This window comes from Rhopilema esculentum, chromosome 9 (genome assembly GCF_057945365.1).
Source record: "Rhopilema esculentum isolate cy_ngs chromosome 9, ASM5794536v1, whole genome shotgun sequence".
NCBI lineage: Eukaryota > Metazoa > Cnidaria > Scyphozoa > Rhizostomeae > Rhizostomatidae > Rhopilema > Rhopilema esculentum.
The window spans coordinates 2,741,720-2,756,575 of NC_142823.1; the positions used below are offsets into that span (position 1 = coordinate 2,741,720).

Consider the following 14,856-nt stretch of genomic DNA (forward strand, 5'->3'; position numbering starts at 1 on the left):
TCAATCCACTGTAAATTGATTGGAATCTTTTCAAGTGACCAGGATTCTCTTAACGCTCTCTTCACACGGAACAAGCAAGGTCTTTTAAGAATATCACACCAAAATTTACCAATATAAATCGAGATCTTTTAAGATATTGGTTAAGATCTAAGTATTTATTCCTCTGTAAAGGTAAAAAAAGAGTGTGCTCTAGCGAAAAAAAAATTCAGTAAAATATCAAAGCCTGGAGTTTTCGATCAATGACGTTTTACATAATGAAGGGTGTCAGACGAAAAGCTTTCATATGTTTCAAAAGGTTTGCATTTTTAAAGATAAAAACTTCTTCACAAACAGGTTTAAAAACACACCTTTAAGTGATCTCTGATAAACACCTTGCAAGATGGCTGCTATTCTGAAGAAGGAGAACGCAAGGTAGTAATCCCAGTTTTCTACCGGAGGTATTCCAGCATTTCTGCAATATTCCTTCATGTACTCAATGTCGGTAGGGATGCCTTCAGCTTTCAAGTTTAGGCCTGCAATGCCAGGGAGGATTGGGAACTTTGGGCTTAAATAATATGCAATGCAGTTGTAAGCAAGGTCTGAGAGTGGATCGCCGAGTGTCGATAATTCCCAGTCAAGAACAGCCTTGACTTTTGGGCTGTGTTCATCGAATATCATGTTGTCGATTCTAGAATGAAATAGATAGGTGGAATGAACACGAGGTGGAGAAGTTGGATATCATATAAATATGAAATATTCTCAACATATCGTGGAAATAGAAGCCATAAAGGGGTACCACAAAAAGGTGTAGCCTCCCCTGATGTATATAAAGAACAGCCAGTCTTCTTATGTACTGATATGCACTGTCCCTCGATGATCGATTGTGCTTTAGAAGCTCTAGAGGACACCCTCCTTGATACGTGATGGATTTTAGCAAAAAGTTATAAAAATGTGTTGTTTTTGTCAAATAATTTAGCATAAAGAGATATGTATATAATCAGAAATACTAAGAGGAAAGAAAAAACACGAATAAAATAGAATGTATGGCTATGAAAACCCAAATGGTAACTGCTGACGTCATCTAAAATGTAACTCTTCAACGGCGATACCCGGAAGGAGAATCTGTTTCTACTTAAGATAAATAAGACACATCTCTTATTGTTAATGAAAAATCTAGAAAACATTTGCTAGCAATCTAAGGGACACATGTCCCTTGCTTAGGGCAAAAACTAACCTGAAATCCCCGTGAACCACGTGATCCGAATGACTTTCTGGCATGTTATTATTAAGCCATTTGATTAACTTGTCCATAGATGGGATTTCATGCGTCTTCGAGGCCTCATATTGTGAAGCCCATCGTTCTACTTGTCGTTTGATGTAGCTCCCTAATACATTGAAGAAACGTTTATATCAAATTTGAAATATTGGCAGATAATGTAAGACGTCATACTTGGCAGATAAGAGTTGCATACGAGGCTGAATTTTCAAGAGCTACAGGAAGCCTTGATATATTTCTTGCTACACCTCTATCAGTCAAACTAGTTTAAGCTTAAACAGGCGAGTTGGCAATCATTGTACTGAAACCACTTAAAAAGGATCTTTATAATCAAGAGCATTCGTGTTCTTTACAATAGGTATAAAGTAGTTGGGTATTGTCGATCGAAGCAATAACATTTATAGACTGTTCAGGCACATGAACCTGAAATTCATCAAGATGACATGAGCATAGATGCTATATACACTATTGTACGGGTAAAGTATTTGTTACATAACAGAGTTAAAGTAAACCAAGAATAGGATATATATCATTCACTAGACCGAATGTAGAGTCCTTCTTTGTCCGGGTAAAGCGTTTGTCACATTACAGAGTTAAAGTAAACCAAGAACAGGTTATATGTCCTTACTAGGTTAAATTTAGGCATTTAATCCTGGCATATTCTAGAAGAGGAGTAGCGAAGGGCCCAAATGTGGTCGCGGTTACTTCGAAACTTACCAGCTTTCCTCCAGCATTTTACTTTGACTGTTCGATATATTCAAATGTAAATTCATAATTATTCATAAATGCATAAATACAATCACCTTTTTTGCCAAAGTCAGCCAAACCAGCTGCTTCGGGCTTGACAGTATGAATTCTTGAAAGAACTCGGTTCATCTCAGTGTATATTGCCTTTAGGAAAATAAAGGAAAAGTCAATTACTTACAAAGCACACGAACAATTTATTTTGTAATTCTTTTAAGACGAATAAGGAGAAAATGAAACAGCTGTAAGAAAGTTGAAACCTGTCTTTCATCCGGTGAGATTCCAGGCAAGGCAACGTTCTTGAACAGTCTTCCTCTCATGTAGTCCATCAAATAAAAATGTGTGCCGATGATTCTAAATGCGAGAAATAGATGTTAGAAGTTTCAGCTTCCGGTCAAGAGGAAGCAGGACATGTGGGATGGAATACAATTTGGATGAGCATGATATAGGAAACAAGAATGGCCACTGTTGCCAAAAGGATTGAATTGAAACGATGAGAGTAACACAATAAATTTAGGCCATTGTAAAAAGCAGGAAACCTTTCATCCAGACATAAGTCAAGACAGTTTGGAACCGGGACACCAGCATTCATTACAGCTTTCATCACCCTGAAAACCGAAAGAAAATTAACAAGAGACTGTCAGTATGAAAGATGAAACAATCAATGAACATTTATTTCTTAATCTATTCATTGTTTCATCACTGTTTGAAGTATCATGGAAAGGCATTGCAACTTCCAAAGTCCTACGCTTATTAGAAGGGTATCTGAACAGGCGTATGAATTGCAAGGAGAAAGATGCAATGTCTTGACAAGACAATATAGGCCTAAACAGAGAATGGGGGTCGATCCAGCCATACTAAGGAGTTTAAACGAGGCCGTCAATATAGTTTGTGTTCTCGAAAGAGCTTGGGTATAGGGCTAATGGTAAGGTCGTATTGGTAGGTAATTAGCCAAACTTTTGAGTTTTATTCAGACAAATGTTGCTGCAAAAATAAACTCTTCATCGGACTAGTCAGGAAATATTGAACAAGGGTCGCACAAAATAAATCAAATGCAACGTTTTACAAGCATTAAAATAATAGTCTAAGGCTGATTGTTTTGATTTGAATCGAACGCTCCACCACCCACCCCCACCCCCTTTATTGGTTCCTTGACACTTACATACTGCTCTGAAGTTTAGATTTCGATCAACACAAACACTGCAGTATTTGAATATCGATCTACCTGAACTCTCTGTCGATGGCATGAGCAGATGGAAGCAGCTTTCCAGGCTGAAACAGAAGGATAATAACTAATTACTATGGCCTAAGGCTAGTGGAAGGAAGGGGTGTACGCAAAAAGTGTTTGCCATCAGCCATCCGATTGAATGCTTTTTCACCTTGAATATCGTCTTCAGAAGAAAATGCTATCGTCTATGAGGCGTGAAAGGTAATTAAGTATTTATTGTGGTTAATATATTCTATTGCATTTCATTTTACATGAAAAAACACGGGATACTGGAGATGCGTAGCCGAAGACATTGGTCATCAGGCAAGTTGCAAAAGAGTTAGACCAATGTTACGGTAATGTTGCGTGTCAACGATGAAAGTTATCTTTTTTCCAGACGCTTTCCTAGACGGCAAATGCATTTCCATGCACGCTTGATAAAGTTTAGATTCGTGTTAAGGTTTGGGTGTTATCGTTTAGATTCGTGTTAAGGTTTGAGTGTTATCGTTTAGATTCGTGTTAAGGTTTGTGTGTTATCGTTTAGATTCGTGTTAAGGTTTGTGTGTTATCGTTTAGATTCGTGTTAAGGTCTGTGTGTTATCGTTTAGATTCGTGTTAAGGTTTGTGTGATATCGTTTAGATTCGTGTTAAGGTTTGAGTGTTACCGTTTAGGTTCGTGTTAAGTTTTGTGTGTTACCGTTTAGATTCGTGTTAAGGTTTGTGTGTTATCATTGGATTTAAATCTACAAGAGCCCCCAGCGCAGCCAGGTATCTCAGCATTTAAGACAGCACTGCTGTTAGTACTAACTGTTGCGTGCTTCAAGTGGGCAAAAACAAACGCTGCTTGTGTGTTATGGCTCTGTTGCGTATTACGGTTTTGCTGCGGGTTGCGGTTTTACTGCACATTGTGGTTCTGCTACACGCTGAAGTTCTGTTGCGCGCTACGGTTCTGCTGGGTAATGAAGTTATGCTGCGCACTGCGGTGGCGGTTTCGCGTTGTGTATTGACACATTGAGCTCCAATATTCAACTCAATTCCTGACCCTTCAAACCAATCAAGCATACCCCTCTAAGCTGCATTTCAAAAAAACTATTTCTGCAAGCCAAAAAGATGATATAACTTTAAAGAAACATACAGGCTTCTTTCTCAAGACAAGTTCTTTTCCACCAAACTTCAGGTAATATGTTGGGTTTGACTGCCCGTGCTTGAACTTTCGTATAGTCATTGGGTGACCTGAAAGAGTGAAGGACAGAGTAAGCTACTCGAAAAAGGGCATCTGATACAGCCACCTTGAATTTATTTCCCATTTTAAAAAAAGCAGTTGCTCTATCAGTCACCTCGAGATAGGGCTATCTTACCAGCTTGCGGGTAAGGAGTTTCTTTTGCAAGACATAATATTCATCTCGCTAAGATATTCTATTGATATGATATCCTACATTAGTGTTAAGCAGTATAACAGATCACTTATCGGCTTAGATAAAATACATCATATACTTAAAGGCTTTAAAATAATTAGAGCGTTTTTGCACTTGTGACTGCGGAGAATGTGGTAACAAGTTTACTACATTTTTACTTAAAAAACACCTCTTTGTTGTTCCAAGAATAGAATCGTCACAACTAAGGATTGGAACAGAACCGTGCTGTAAAATTAGCGCCTGGATGTCTAAAAATTTACATCAATGAGCTGAGCCGAACATTCTAAACAACAGATACTCGAGAAGTATGACTCATAGACTTTTGATGTATGATAAATGAAACATGCCCTGAATCTAGAAAACCTATACAAAAAATAGTTGAGGAGTATGACTCATTTAGACTGTCGACCTATGAAGAGTGTATATAATGATTAATTCTCTTAGCTAAATGAAATTCAAAAGGCGTGATGATCACCGTCACTCTTGAGTTTTAACTTCTCGCGAAGATATTTCTTCAAAGCAACTTCGTTGAGTTGATGCGGAGCTCTTACAGCAACTGTACCAGGAATGAACCCTTGAAGGGGAATCCCAAATATATTTTCTAACTCACGGATTGCATCACGGGTGTCAGATACCTACGAAACAAAAGAAGTTACAAAAATTGCCACTAGAGCTGTATGTTTGCAAACGTGTATAGAGTTGTAAAGAAAGGTGTATCAAAGCCAAGTGTGTTATGAATAGGAATACAATTACAGTGAAACGATAAAGGACTATATTCAGGTTAAAATAGCAACTTTGTACAACGGAAAAATAGACTTTGGTTGCATCAAAGGCGCGTCAACCCTTGGCAAGCAGAAATAAGAAATGAAAGGAAAGAAAATAGCACTGTTTTTTTCTAACACAAAATTAATGAACATACAACCTTTATTGTATGCATTCCCAGCTCCTTTCCAGGTTTCAGATTCTGCCCCAAATCGTCGAGGTAAACTGTTTCTTCAGCTTCGACATTCAGCCTTTTTAATGTTCGTTCGTAAATTATAGGGTCTGGTTTCCTGACACCTTCTTTACAGGACTCAACAACCTTTGAATGAAATGAATAAATAATCGAATTTTGGTGGCACAAAAGTTTTGGATAGCAAACCTTTCGGAACACGCTAAACCTTTTCGTCTGACACTCTTCAGAGTATCAGTCTTCTGAGTGTCAGACGCAAAGCTCTAGTAAATTTCAAATGTTTTTTTTATAAAATTCATAGATCAACAACTAAAAAAAGCAGTTTCAAAAAGCTGTCTTAATTAAAACAAAAGATCCCAGTAAGTGTAGACAGAAAGAGTTCAGTTTTGTTTTGGACTCTACCAACTATGTATGTGGTTAGGAACCGCTGATAGTTCAAAAATTAGAGAAAAACAACGCAGTAATTTACTCTCATGCTACTTTCAATACGTATCTGGATATTAAATTCTACTGATTTTTTGGTACGTCTGACAATAATGCTATGAGGTGCTTGGTCAAAAAGTACTTTAGTATGATGTTTCCCATTTTCTGTGTTATTTTGAAAAGTACAGCTGGTTTGGAAATACTTTATCAGAGACAATCACAACGCATCCTAAAAGTCAAGAAAACAAGAAAATCATTGAAAAATATATTTTTCTGAGAAAATTTCTGAATAGGTTAAACCATCAAAAGATGTGAAGTGCTTGAACAGTTGTTTCCAATGCAGCCTATGTAAAGAGTGTGTTGTAGAAAATTCATGCTTGCAATATACTCTGTTTTCAGCACTGCTGATATCTTGGTGTTTGGTTACCAACAGATACCTTTTGGTGATTGGAGAGTTGTGATTAGTGATTGGATCTGATTGGAGGAGCTGGTAAGTTGATTGACAGGTTTGTTTTGAAGAAGACCAACTAAAAAATTTTTAGACAAATGAGACAACACCAAATATGTTAAGTATTGATATACCATAACCAGGGGCGAAACTACCGGGGGGGGGTGTGGGGGGGGGGGGGGTGTGACACCCCCCCAATCCAAAAAATAGTCGATTTCGCAGGGCAATCGAAGATTTCGCAGGGCGCCAAGAAGAGCTTTGTTGCCACGCAGAAATGCCACCTCTGAAGTTCGTAAAGGGCCGTTCACGAATTTTGAAATGGAAATATTATATTTGTTATAAACCCCCCTTCCTGACATTGCATTTTAGAGAACGGAAAAGGTATGTCAGGAAGAGCTCCGTTATTAGCAAAGCGAAAGCATTCCTTACCGAAAGTCATAGCCAATGGATGCAATGATTTATGCATATGTTTATGAGGGCAAGATTGAGTCCATATAAATTAATTTAAGTTGTGAATTATTTTCATGACAAGCACGGCGTCACTGGGGAGGAATAAGGGGCTGAAGTCCCTCACTTTGGTCAAGATAGGAATTTTTTTATCATTTTTTCTCTTACTTTTTAAAAGTGCATGAACTAAAAAACATAATAAATCGTTAAGATACCGATTTTGTTTCATCTAATTGCTAACTTTTTCACGTATATTTTTATTATTTTTCTTTTATTTGCATTAATTCAGTAAATCATTTTCTGTATCATTGCAATGTTTCAATTTTGGATGTGTAAACATGGCCTTCTTTATACAAGAAACTGCACATTTCTGTTCAGGAAAAAAAATTCTCCCAATCAAAACAACATCTTCCTCTGTCATTCACAACTACGTGCAATCTGAAACGAAAGGTTGCCGTTTCTTTCCTTCCCCAACGTCTAACACTAGAGTTTTAGCATGACATCCCCCTCCCTATTTTTCCCAATAAACAATAATATTTTCAATAAACAATCAGTTCTTTTAGCACAATAGTATTTTGCTAAATTTTTGTCTGAAAGATGCTTTTTAGCCCTTCTACAAGGTATAATTTCAAAAAATTTCTTCACGTCGGACCCAACCATGGTGGGTCCTCCTACCTCACTAAACTCGACTCTTAGCCCCACTGGGCTAAATTTTGTTGCGCTGTCTACATCATGTCCCCCCCCCCCCAATTAGCTGTTTATTAGCTTAATTTTGCAAACCAAACATTAAATGAAGTGAATGTAAAAAAACAATTTACGCTCACGTAGAGAAATAGAAATTTCATAGGCAATGAAGTTTCAAGTTTGTTTTTATTGCTTAGAAGTTTGTCCTTGGTAAAGACCAATGTACACTGGTAAAGCTTTCACTAGTAACCTATAGACAAACCGTTGCTACTAGGTCTGCAGGGCACCACTCAGTTTTGCAGGGCAGAAACCCTTTTCACCCCCCCCCAAAACTATTGGCCAAGTTACGCCCCTGACCATAACCCTTGTTATTAATCTTTTTGCAATGAGGGCCAAAGATTAATAAGATATTTGTTGAATGCAAAAATTTGAAGAAACCATTTCTTTAGGACCATCACTTGTAAGAAACCATTTGGAATTCTTAGGACATTTATTCAAAACAAAGTTTGCATAAATGTAGCCTACTTAATGTTGCAGAATGTTGGAATTTGGTTTTGAATTTAAATATTTGTTATGCATTGTATTGTATTGTATTGTATTGTATTGTATTGTGTTGTGTTGTGTTGTGTTGTGTTGCATTGTATTGTATTGTATTGTGTTATGTTGTGTTGTGTTGTATTGTGTTGTGTTGTGTTGTGTTGCATTGTATTGTATTGTGTTATGTTGTGTTGTGTTGTGTTGTGTTGTGTTGTATTGTATTGTATTGCATTGTATTGTAATGTATCATATTGTATTCCTTCTGTCTATTTTGAATTTCTTGTATCCTTATAAATAGAGAACTAATTCTCATAATTTAAACATTTAAAATTTTTGGTTAGGCAGGTTGCTACCCTGTCTATTAAGATTTTAATACAACTCAACCTTGATTTGCCAGCAAAAACCTTGTGTTAAAGTTGTATAAAGAAAACTTTAATGCCACTAACCACATTGAAAAGACTTTGATCCATAGGTAAGAAAGACTCATTCTCTCTGACAAAGAAATTATTTGTAAGAATCGCAGTCTTTACTCCCTCTGCTTTGAGGCATTGAACTGCATCTATCATATTTGAGAAAGGCTGTGAAATTGCTGTTTGTTCAATCATTCTTATAACAATGTCTTCTGGAAGGTGCCTTCCAAAGCTTTGCTGTGCAAGGTCTTCAAACAGCTTTTTATACTCTGAAGCAGTACATTCTCCGCGCTCCAGCTGGCCCCAAATACCTAGTGAAAAAAATTAGAAAATCATTAGCCAATCATGAGATACAAAATAACAAGATTTTTTAACTTTCTTGTGCAGACATAAGCAGTCAAGGGAGACTAGAAAGTTGATGGCAGGAAAGGTGAGTTATTTTTATTAGAAGCTTGTATTAGGCGAGTACATGTTCATTGATTGGGAAATAGTTTTGTTTTTGGATCACTTAGCCTTTTCGTAGTGTTTCTTGATTGCCTTTAAACCTTTTAGTTCAAGATTCAAATTATTTAAAGGTTCAAAGTACCAAGATACACTTTTTTCATTTTTAAGAAACTGGTTTAAAAATTAAGAAACAATAGTACTAGACTTGAGAAAAGTTAAGAAATGTAAAATTCCATTATAAGAAAAGAGTCAAAAAGTCTTTATTCTGGGAATTTTCCTGAAATAATTAACAATCTAAGCAAACTTTAGACACAAAAATCGGGATGCCAAATTAAGAATTTTTTCTACTTAGTGTTGATCCAAGTTTCTAATAATATGGAAAACATGGTTATAGAATAGACTAGACATTCATTTTTGTCACAGTGAACTATGAAACTAAATATTTTTCTGCAAGCAGAGTTTGACAAGGTGTGGAAACAAAAAAAGATAAAAAGAACAAGCCTCTGCAGTCCAGTTAAAAAGTTGAATTAACAAAGAAATAACAGCAATCATAAAAAAGGAATGAATATGAAAGGGGGAATGGTGGGGATGATAGAAATACAAAAAATGATAGTAGCTTAAGTTAGATGTCATGCTAAACAACAGAGAGGGCCACTTGGTCTAATATGGGGGGGGGGGCAAGCCCATTTTGATAAGATGACTTTACACTTTCCCAGTGTTTTAAAACAAAAAAACCATTGTCTTCCAAAATATTGAGCGGGTGACTGCCCCCCCCTCACTTCCCCAGGTCTCTGCCACTGCTAAACAAGAAAACTAAATTAATCTAAAAGTCTGGGCAAGCAGACCTCTACTCAGTTTTGAAAAATATTGCTTGTTATCGACTTAGAAAGTAGAAACTCATGAAAATGAAAAATAACCAGAAACACTTTCAAACATTTCTTTTTTCAAACGAAACTAAAGTACTTATTCTAAAATTGTGTTTTTACTTAACACAATTATAACTTATTCCTTACATTGAAGGGGTGGATCAAAAATAACAATAGGAGAAATGAAGCTCAAAGAGATGGCTTGGTTGATATAAAGCAGCAGCTTCAAAATTGGGGGCTTGAGATGTTCCATCTTCATTTTGTTGCTAAACAGAGAATTGATGAAATTAACATTAAATTCAATAAAAATGATATCATACCTGATTGCGCTCCACTCAAAACAAGTTTTGTTATTTCTTTTGATGGTATTCGATACCGTTCTTCATACTGATCAAAATATGGTAAAGGTGATGGCAATAGAACTCCACCCATATCAAATATTACAGCCTTTTTCTTCACACCAGTTGCTGCTGAGTACATTCTGGGCATATATGAGGTGATATTTCTGAGCTGTGCTGTTTTTGGTCTTATGAGTTGATTCATCATACAGTGTTGTCTGAAAAAACATGATGGTGGCTTTAGGTTGGAGGTGAAAACTCTTAGCTGAATAGCAGTTCAGATTTTGCTTTTTGTAATTATGTCTCAGCAGAAACCTGTTGGCTGCCAGTGTGCAGAGTATGGCAGTTTTAGATGAGATCTCCTGTATGCATAGTCATTTCTGGCACTTTTTATGTGTGCAAACCCCCTTTTACCTAGCATATGGCATGTAAACAGAAGCTTCCTATAAAAAGGCTACTGTAAATTTGATGTAAAATTCCACATATTGATGTACAGCACTATGGTGCCATTGTGTGTGCATGTTCCCTACAATCTTGGATAACTTGAGGCTGTATGCAACACATTAGCTTATTCGTGCATGGGGGATTATTCGCAGATTTACGGTATTGTATAAATTTTCTGTAATATTGTCTTATTTCCTTGCAGTTTAGTTATTTGCTAGTATAGTAAATTATGTATAAACTGTATGTGGTGGAATTTAAAATATATGAACTGCACTTAACTGAAATAAAAAGGGTTTTGAAAATAACCACAAGCTCTAAAGAAGGGTTTGCCCTTGAATTACCAAAATGACTACCTGTTCAGTGTTAGGCATACAAAAACTGAGAGAACTTTGTGACTTTCAAAAGCAGGAAGGTACCACTGGACGTCTAATGTCATTTGGCTGGACCAGCTTTACTTACTCACAGTAGAGAGTAAGGAAGCATGCTGTCCAGTTCAATTAATTAGCAACCAGAACGATTCACTTAGCAAATAAAATTTGCATCCCATCTGCTCATAAATGAATAAATTAAATCAGAAAGTAAGAAAGCATTACCAAAAACCATAAAATAAAGTGTTATGTTGCAGTTTTTATCCCCACCTCAGCTCCACGACTGGAAATGGAGATTGTGTTCTGGACTGAGTGGAATTGAACTGAATTGATGTTGACAAGAGCAGCAACAGCAACTTTTCACGAAGTTCCGGAAAAGGAAAGAAAAGAAACAACAGAAAAAACCCTGGGGAAAAATAACAATGCTTTCATGCCAGATTCTCATTGTGTAACGTCCAAAAACAACATCCGTTTATACAAATCACCTGTCAACATTGAAAAAAGGCGGTTGTAGCTGCTTGCTGAGCACATTTTCAGGAGGCCGCTAAGCTAAGTGATTTATGACTTCTGTCCTCTATTGCATAAATCGAGAGATCTTCCTAAGAAATGTCGAGTTTGAAAACCATCCCATTGACGGAAGAGGAAGATGAGAGGCTAAGAAAACTTTACAAAGCTCATCGAGATCATGGCCAGAGGTATGTGAGAACGGTACCAGGGAACCAAATCCTTGCTTACACGTTTGAGAAGTACAAGGATGATTTTGCAAACTTCAGTGTTCGCTCAGACGATGTCTTCGTGTTTGGATGACCGAAAAATGGGAGTGTTTGGCTTTCAGAGATGGTCTGGTGCATTAGGAACAAATGCAATTTTGCTGCAGCCAAATCTGTTCCAGCTCAGTTCCGCTTCCCTTTCATTGATTTTGTATTTATGGCGGAAGCTTTCAAGAATCTCTTACCGCTTGAAGAATATACAAATATTTTGAAACAGGTACCCTAAAGCCTTATATAGGTACCATAAAGAGTAAGGGAGGAAGACAGTATCTTTCGAAATAATTTTGCAAAAAGTTTATTGGTGGTACATAACTTAAAAATGGCTTGATATTCTGATATTTTATACTTTGAACATATGTCAGACGAGAAGCTTTTGGAATAAGTGTGTTTTAAAGTGTTTGTTTTTTCCAAAGCCATTTAAAAACTTTGTTGACTTGGTTTCGTCTCTCTTGAATATCAAACCGCGAAATTTTAATTCAGGCTTGATTGTTCTTAATTTTTTCTCGAATTATTAGGGTGTATGCAGGGCAGCCACGTAGCTGTATGTGGGGCACCTGGAGCTGTGCTTTCTGCTTTCTTGTTTTAAAACCTGCCCCCCCCCCTCAGGTATGGATCTTGCTCGAGTTTTCCCACCCTAGCCGACATCTACAGCTACGTGGTTGAAACAGTGAAGCTGCTAGCTATTGTGCTCAAAGGAATGTTCAGGCCCCCATTTGCCGAGAAGTTTGAAAATTAACAGACAAATCATACCTAGAACAGACAAGTTTGCAAACCTTTCGAACCTTGATATAATACTTCAGATAAAAGGTGGGGCGGCTTCAACCCCCCAGCCCCTCTTGCTCCGGCGTGCCTGAAACATTGGACACAGTCTGGTGACATAGATATTGGACGTTTTTGAATCATATATTTCAAGTAACCAAGCAGATTTAAACAAAACATAACTTTCAGCGCAAGATTATTGCATGTTATAAGCAGTGTGTTCTTTCTCTGGTTCAATTTACGGATGATTTACCAGAGAAGTCCGTCATTAAAGTGAATCTTGTGGCAGTGGCAATTTTGATGGGCGCACTGGAAAATCAGCATTTGCTTACTGACAAGCTTAATCCTTTTTGTCTATGAACAATAGGGATTAAGTTTATCAGAAGTTTTTCCAAAAATCTTGTTCATTGAGCCCAGGGCCTTGTCTCCTGGTTGCATTGTAGTTGAAGTGTCTGTATTTCGGCCATAGTAGCAGGCTCATATTTAAGCCTTTGTAACCATCACTTTTAAATGAGTTACTTACCATTGCCTGCAAGAGACCAGAGTTGTCACAAGGCCTCGTTTCGGAATGAAATATTGAAGCTTTGTCAGGAAGCGACGCCACGGCACAGATCCTGTGGTCACGGTACCACAGAATAGGAACCGTACTTTTGTGGTTTTTGCGCCAACGGTGAATGGGGCCTGCATGATTAACAATCGCCATAAGTCATTGTCTTTGTTTAGGTAATACTAATAGCAGATTTGGCTTTTTCATTCTTACATCAATATATAAATTAGAAATGAAATGTTGACTTGGCCAAACGTACCGCAATGTTTTGTCAGAAAATACACAGTTTTTTAAATTATTCAACTAATAAGGGACTCGTGCTCTTTAGCTTTCTAGTTAGCTTTTATAATCCCAATCATTCATAACTATTTGTACATGGCTTTGAAAAGAGGACATGTCAAAGCAAAATGAAGGTTTTCCTCTGACTTTCCTCACAGTATAGCACGTCTGAATTAGGATTGATGTAGTCAAACAAGAATGTTTATCCGCGGTTGTGGATAGAAATAGGTCAATTAAAAACACGAGCTCTTTCCTCTTACATTGGAAAAAACTTGCTCCTCTATCTTACCCTACAGTCAATGCTTGAATTTTTCTCCATCACCCTTTTGAAATTTTGTAACGTCAAATGTTTTTCGTTAATTATTTGCATTTTCAATAGATGAATCAAGCAGCTAATTTAAAGAAAAATCATATCAAAAAAAACGTGTTTGATTATAGAATATGGAATAAAAGCAGTCGACATTTTTCGATTCAAAGATCAAAATTTTTACATAGAAAGATTGATTATTTGCCAGTTTTCCAGGCGGCATAAAGTAGTTTTTCTTCCTTTCTCGATAAAGCCAATAAAACCTTTTTCAAATAACAGATTTCTTATAACGTGAAACATTTTCCTTTCTTTCACCAGTCATTCCTTCTTTCTAGGTTAACAAAATGGAATCGCCAAGAACAATCAGGTCTCATTTGTGCTTTGATGTGATGCCAGAAGACATGCTAGAGAAGAGCAAAGTTTTTGTCGTCATACGCAACCCTAAAGACACAATTGTCTCCTACTACCACCACGAACGACTGCTCAAATTATTTGATTTTACTGGCGATTTTGCAGCATATTTTGATAACTTCATGAACGGCCATGTTGCTTGGGGTCCTTACTGGGAGTACACAAAAGAGGCTTGGAAGAGGAGAAACCACCCAAATATGTGTGTACTTTTTTACGAAGAGATAAAGAGAGATCTTAAATCATGCATTGGTAAGGTTGCCGATTTTTTGCAGATCCAATTGTCCAAGGAGGATAAAAGACAGTTGGAAGAGCATTTAAGTTTCGGTAGTATGAAAGTAAACTCATCCGTCAACCTTGAGGCATTTAGAGACATTATCTTCAATGACATAGAGGAAGGTGGCTTTATAAGAAAAGGAGAGGTTGGTGACTGGAAGAACTATTTCACAGAAGATATGAATAAACGGATTGACGAGGCTGTAGCGGAGCATTTTGACGGTCTTGGGTTGACATTCACCTACGAATTTTAAGAAACCCTTGCGCAAATATCTCTTGACAACTGATAATTTCACAAAATATGATTTAACTTTGTCATTATAGCAAAATTTTATGTTTTACTAGAGATTTTATAATTAGTAGTAATATGTAAAGAATGGGGATATTTTCATCGTGGATAAGAGGAATCCAGGTCTGTTGTCAGCTGTATTACCCTTTTTGTGTAGCTGACCTTTTATGAAAAGGCTATCCTTCGTTCCTGGTAGACTTGTCGTGGTTTTTGTTGGATTCATGAATATCTTCACTGAC

The 14,856-nt window shown here is 36.9% G+C and overlaps 2 protein-coding genes across 3 annotated transcripts in view; one reads left to right on the plus strand and one right to left on the minus strand.

The window, feature by feature from the left end:
* LOC135688925 (acyl-CoA dehydrogenase family member 10) overlaps nucleotides 1-11,317 on the minus strand; it is a 30,243-nt gene extending 18,926 nt beyond the window's left edge. The window contains exons 1-12 of one of the 2 annotated variants that reach the window (XM_065205991.2): nucleotides 11,208-11,317; nucleotides 10,153-10,388; nucleotides 8,559-8,833; nucleotides 5,544-5,702; nucleotides 5,097-5,256; nucleotides 4,342-4,439; nucleotides 3,225-3,271; nucleotides 2,539-2,607; nucleotides 2,260-2,353; nucleotides 2,059-2,146; nucleotides 1,214-1,364; nucleotides 348-667 (exon numbers count right to left, since the gene is read on the minus strand). In XM_065205991.2, coding sequence (XP_065062063.2) covers nucleotides 348-667; nucleotides 1,214-1,364; nucleotides 2,059-2,146; nucleotides 2,260-2,353; nucleotides 2,539-2,607; nucleotides 3,225-3,271; nucleotides 4,342-4,439; nucleotides 5,097-5,256; nucleotides 5,544-5,702; nucleotides 8,559-8,833; nucleotides 10,153-10,378 — 1,687 coding nt within the window. In that variant the 5' untranslated portion in view covers nucleotides 10,379-10,388; nucleotides 11,208-11,317. Of the gene's footprint in view, nucleotides 1-347; nucleotides 668-1,213; nucleotides 1,365-2,058; nucleotides 2,147-2,259; nucleotides 2,354-2,538; nucleotides 2,608-3,224; nucleotides 3,272-4,341; nucleotides 4,440-5,096; nucleotides 5,257-5,543; nucleotides 5,703-8,558; nucleotides 8,834-10,152; nucleotides 10,389-10,967; nucleotides 11,179-11,207 lie in introns of those variants that run through there. The other variant, XM_089110093.1, reaches the window with a different exon arrangement.
* Nucleotides 11,318-11,358: 41 nt separating this feature from the next.
* Nucleotides 11,359-14,751, plus strand: LOC135688930 (sulfotransferase 1C4). The gene is made up of 2 exons (XM_065205995.2): nucleotides 11,359-11,969; nucleotides 13,980-14,751. Exons 1-2 carry the CDS (start codon nucleotides 11,820-11,822, stop codon nucleotides 14,580-14,582), a joined length of 753 nt encoding a protein of 250 aa, XP_065062067.2. The 5' UTR covers nucleotides 11,359-11,819; the 3' UTR covers nucleotides 14,583-14,751.
* The last annotated feature ends 105 nt before the right edge of the window (nucleotides 14,752-14,856 follow it).

Coding starts and splice junctions, on each gene's coding strand:
- LOC135688930 (XM_065205995.2), top strand. CDS start 11,820: ATGGTCTGGTGCATTAGGAACAAATGCAATTTTGCTGCAGCCAAATCT. Junction 11,970..13,979: donor ATACAAATATTTTGAAACAG/GTACCCTAAAGC, acceptor CCTTCTTTCTAG/GTTAACAAAATGGAATCGCC.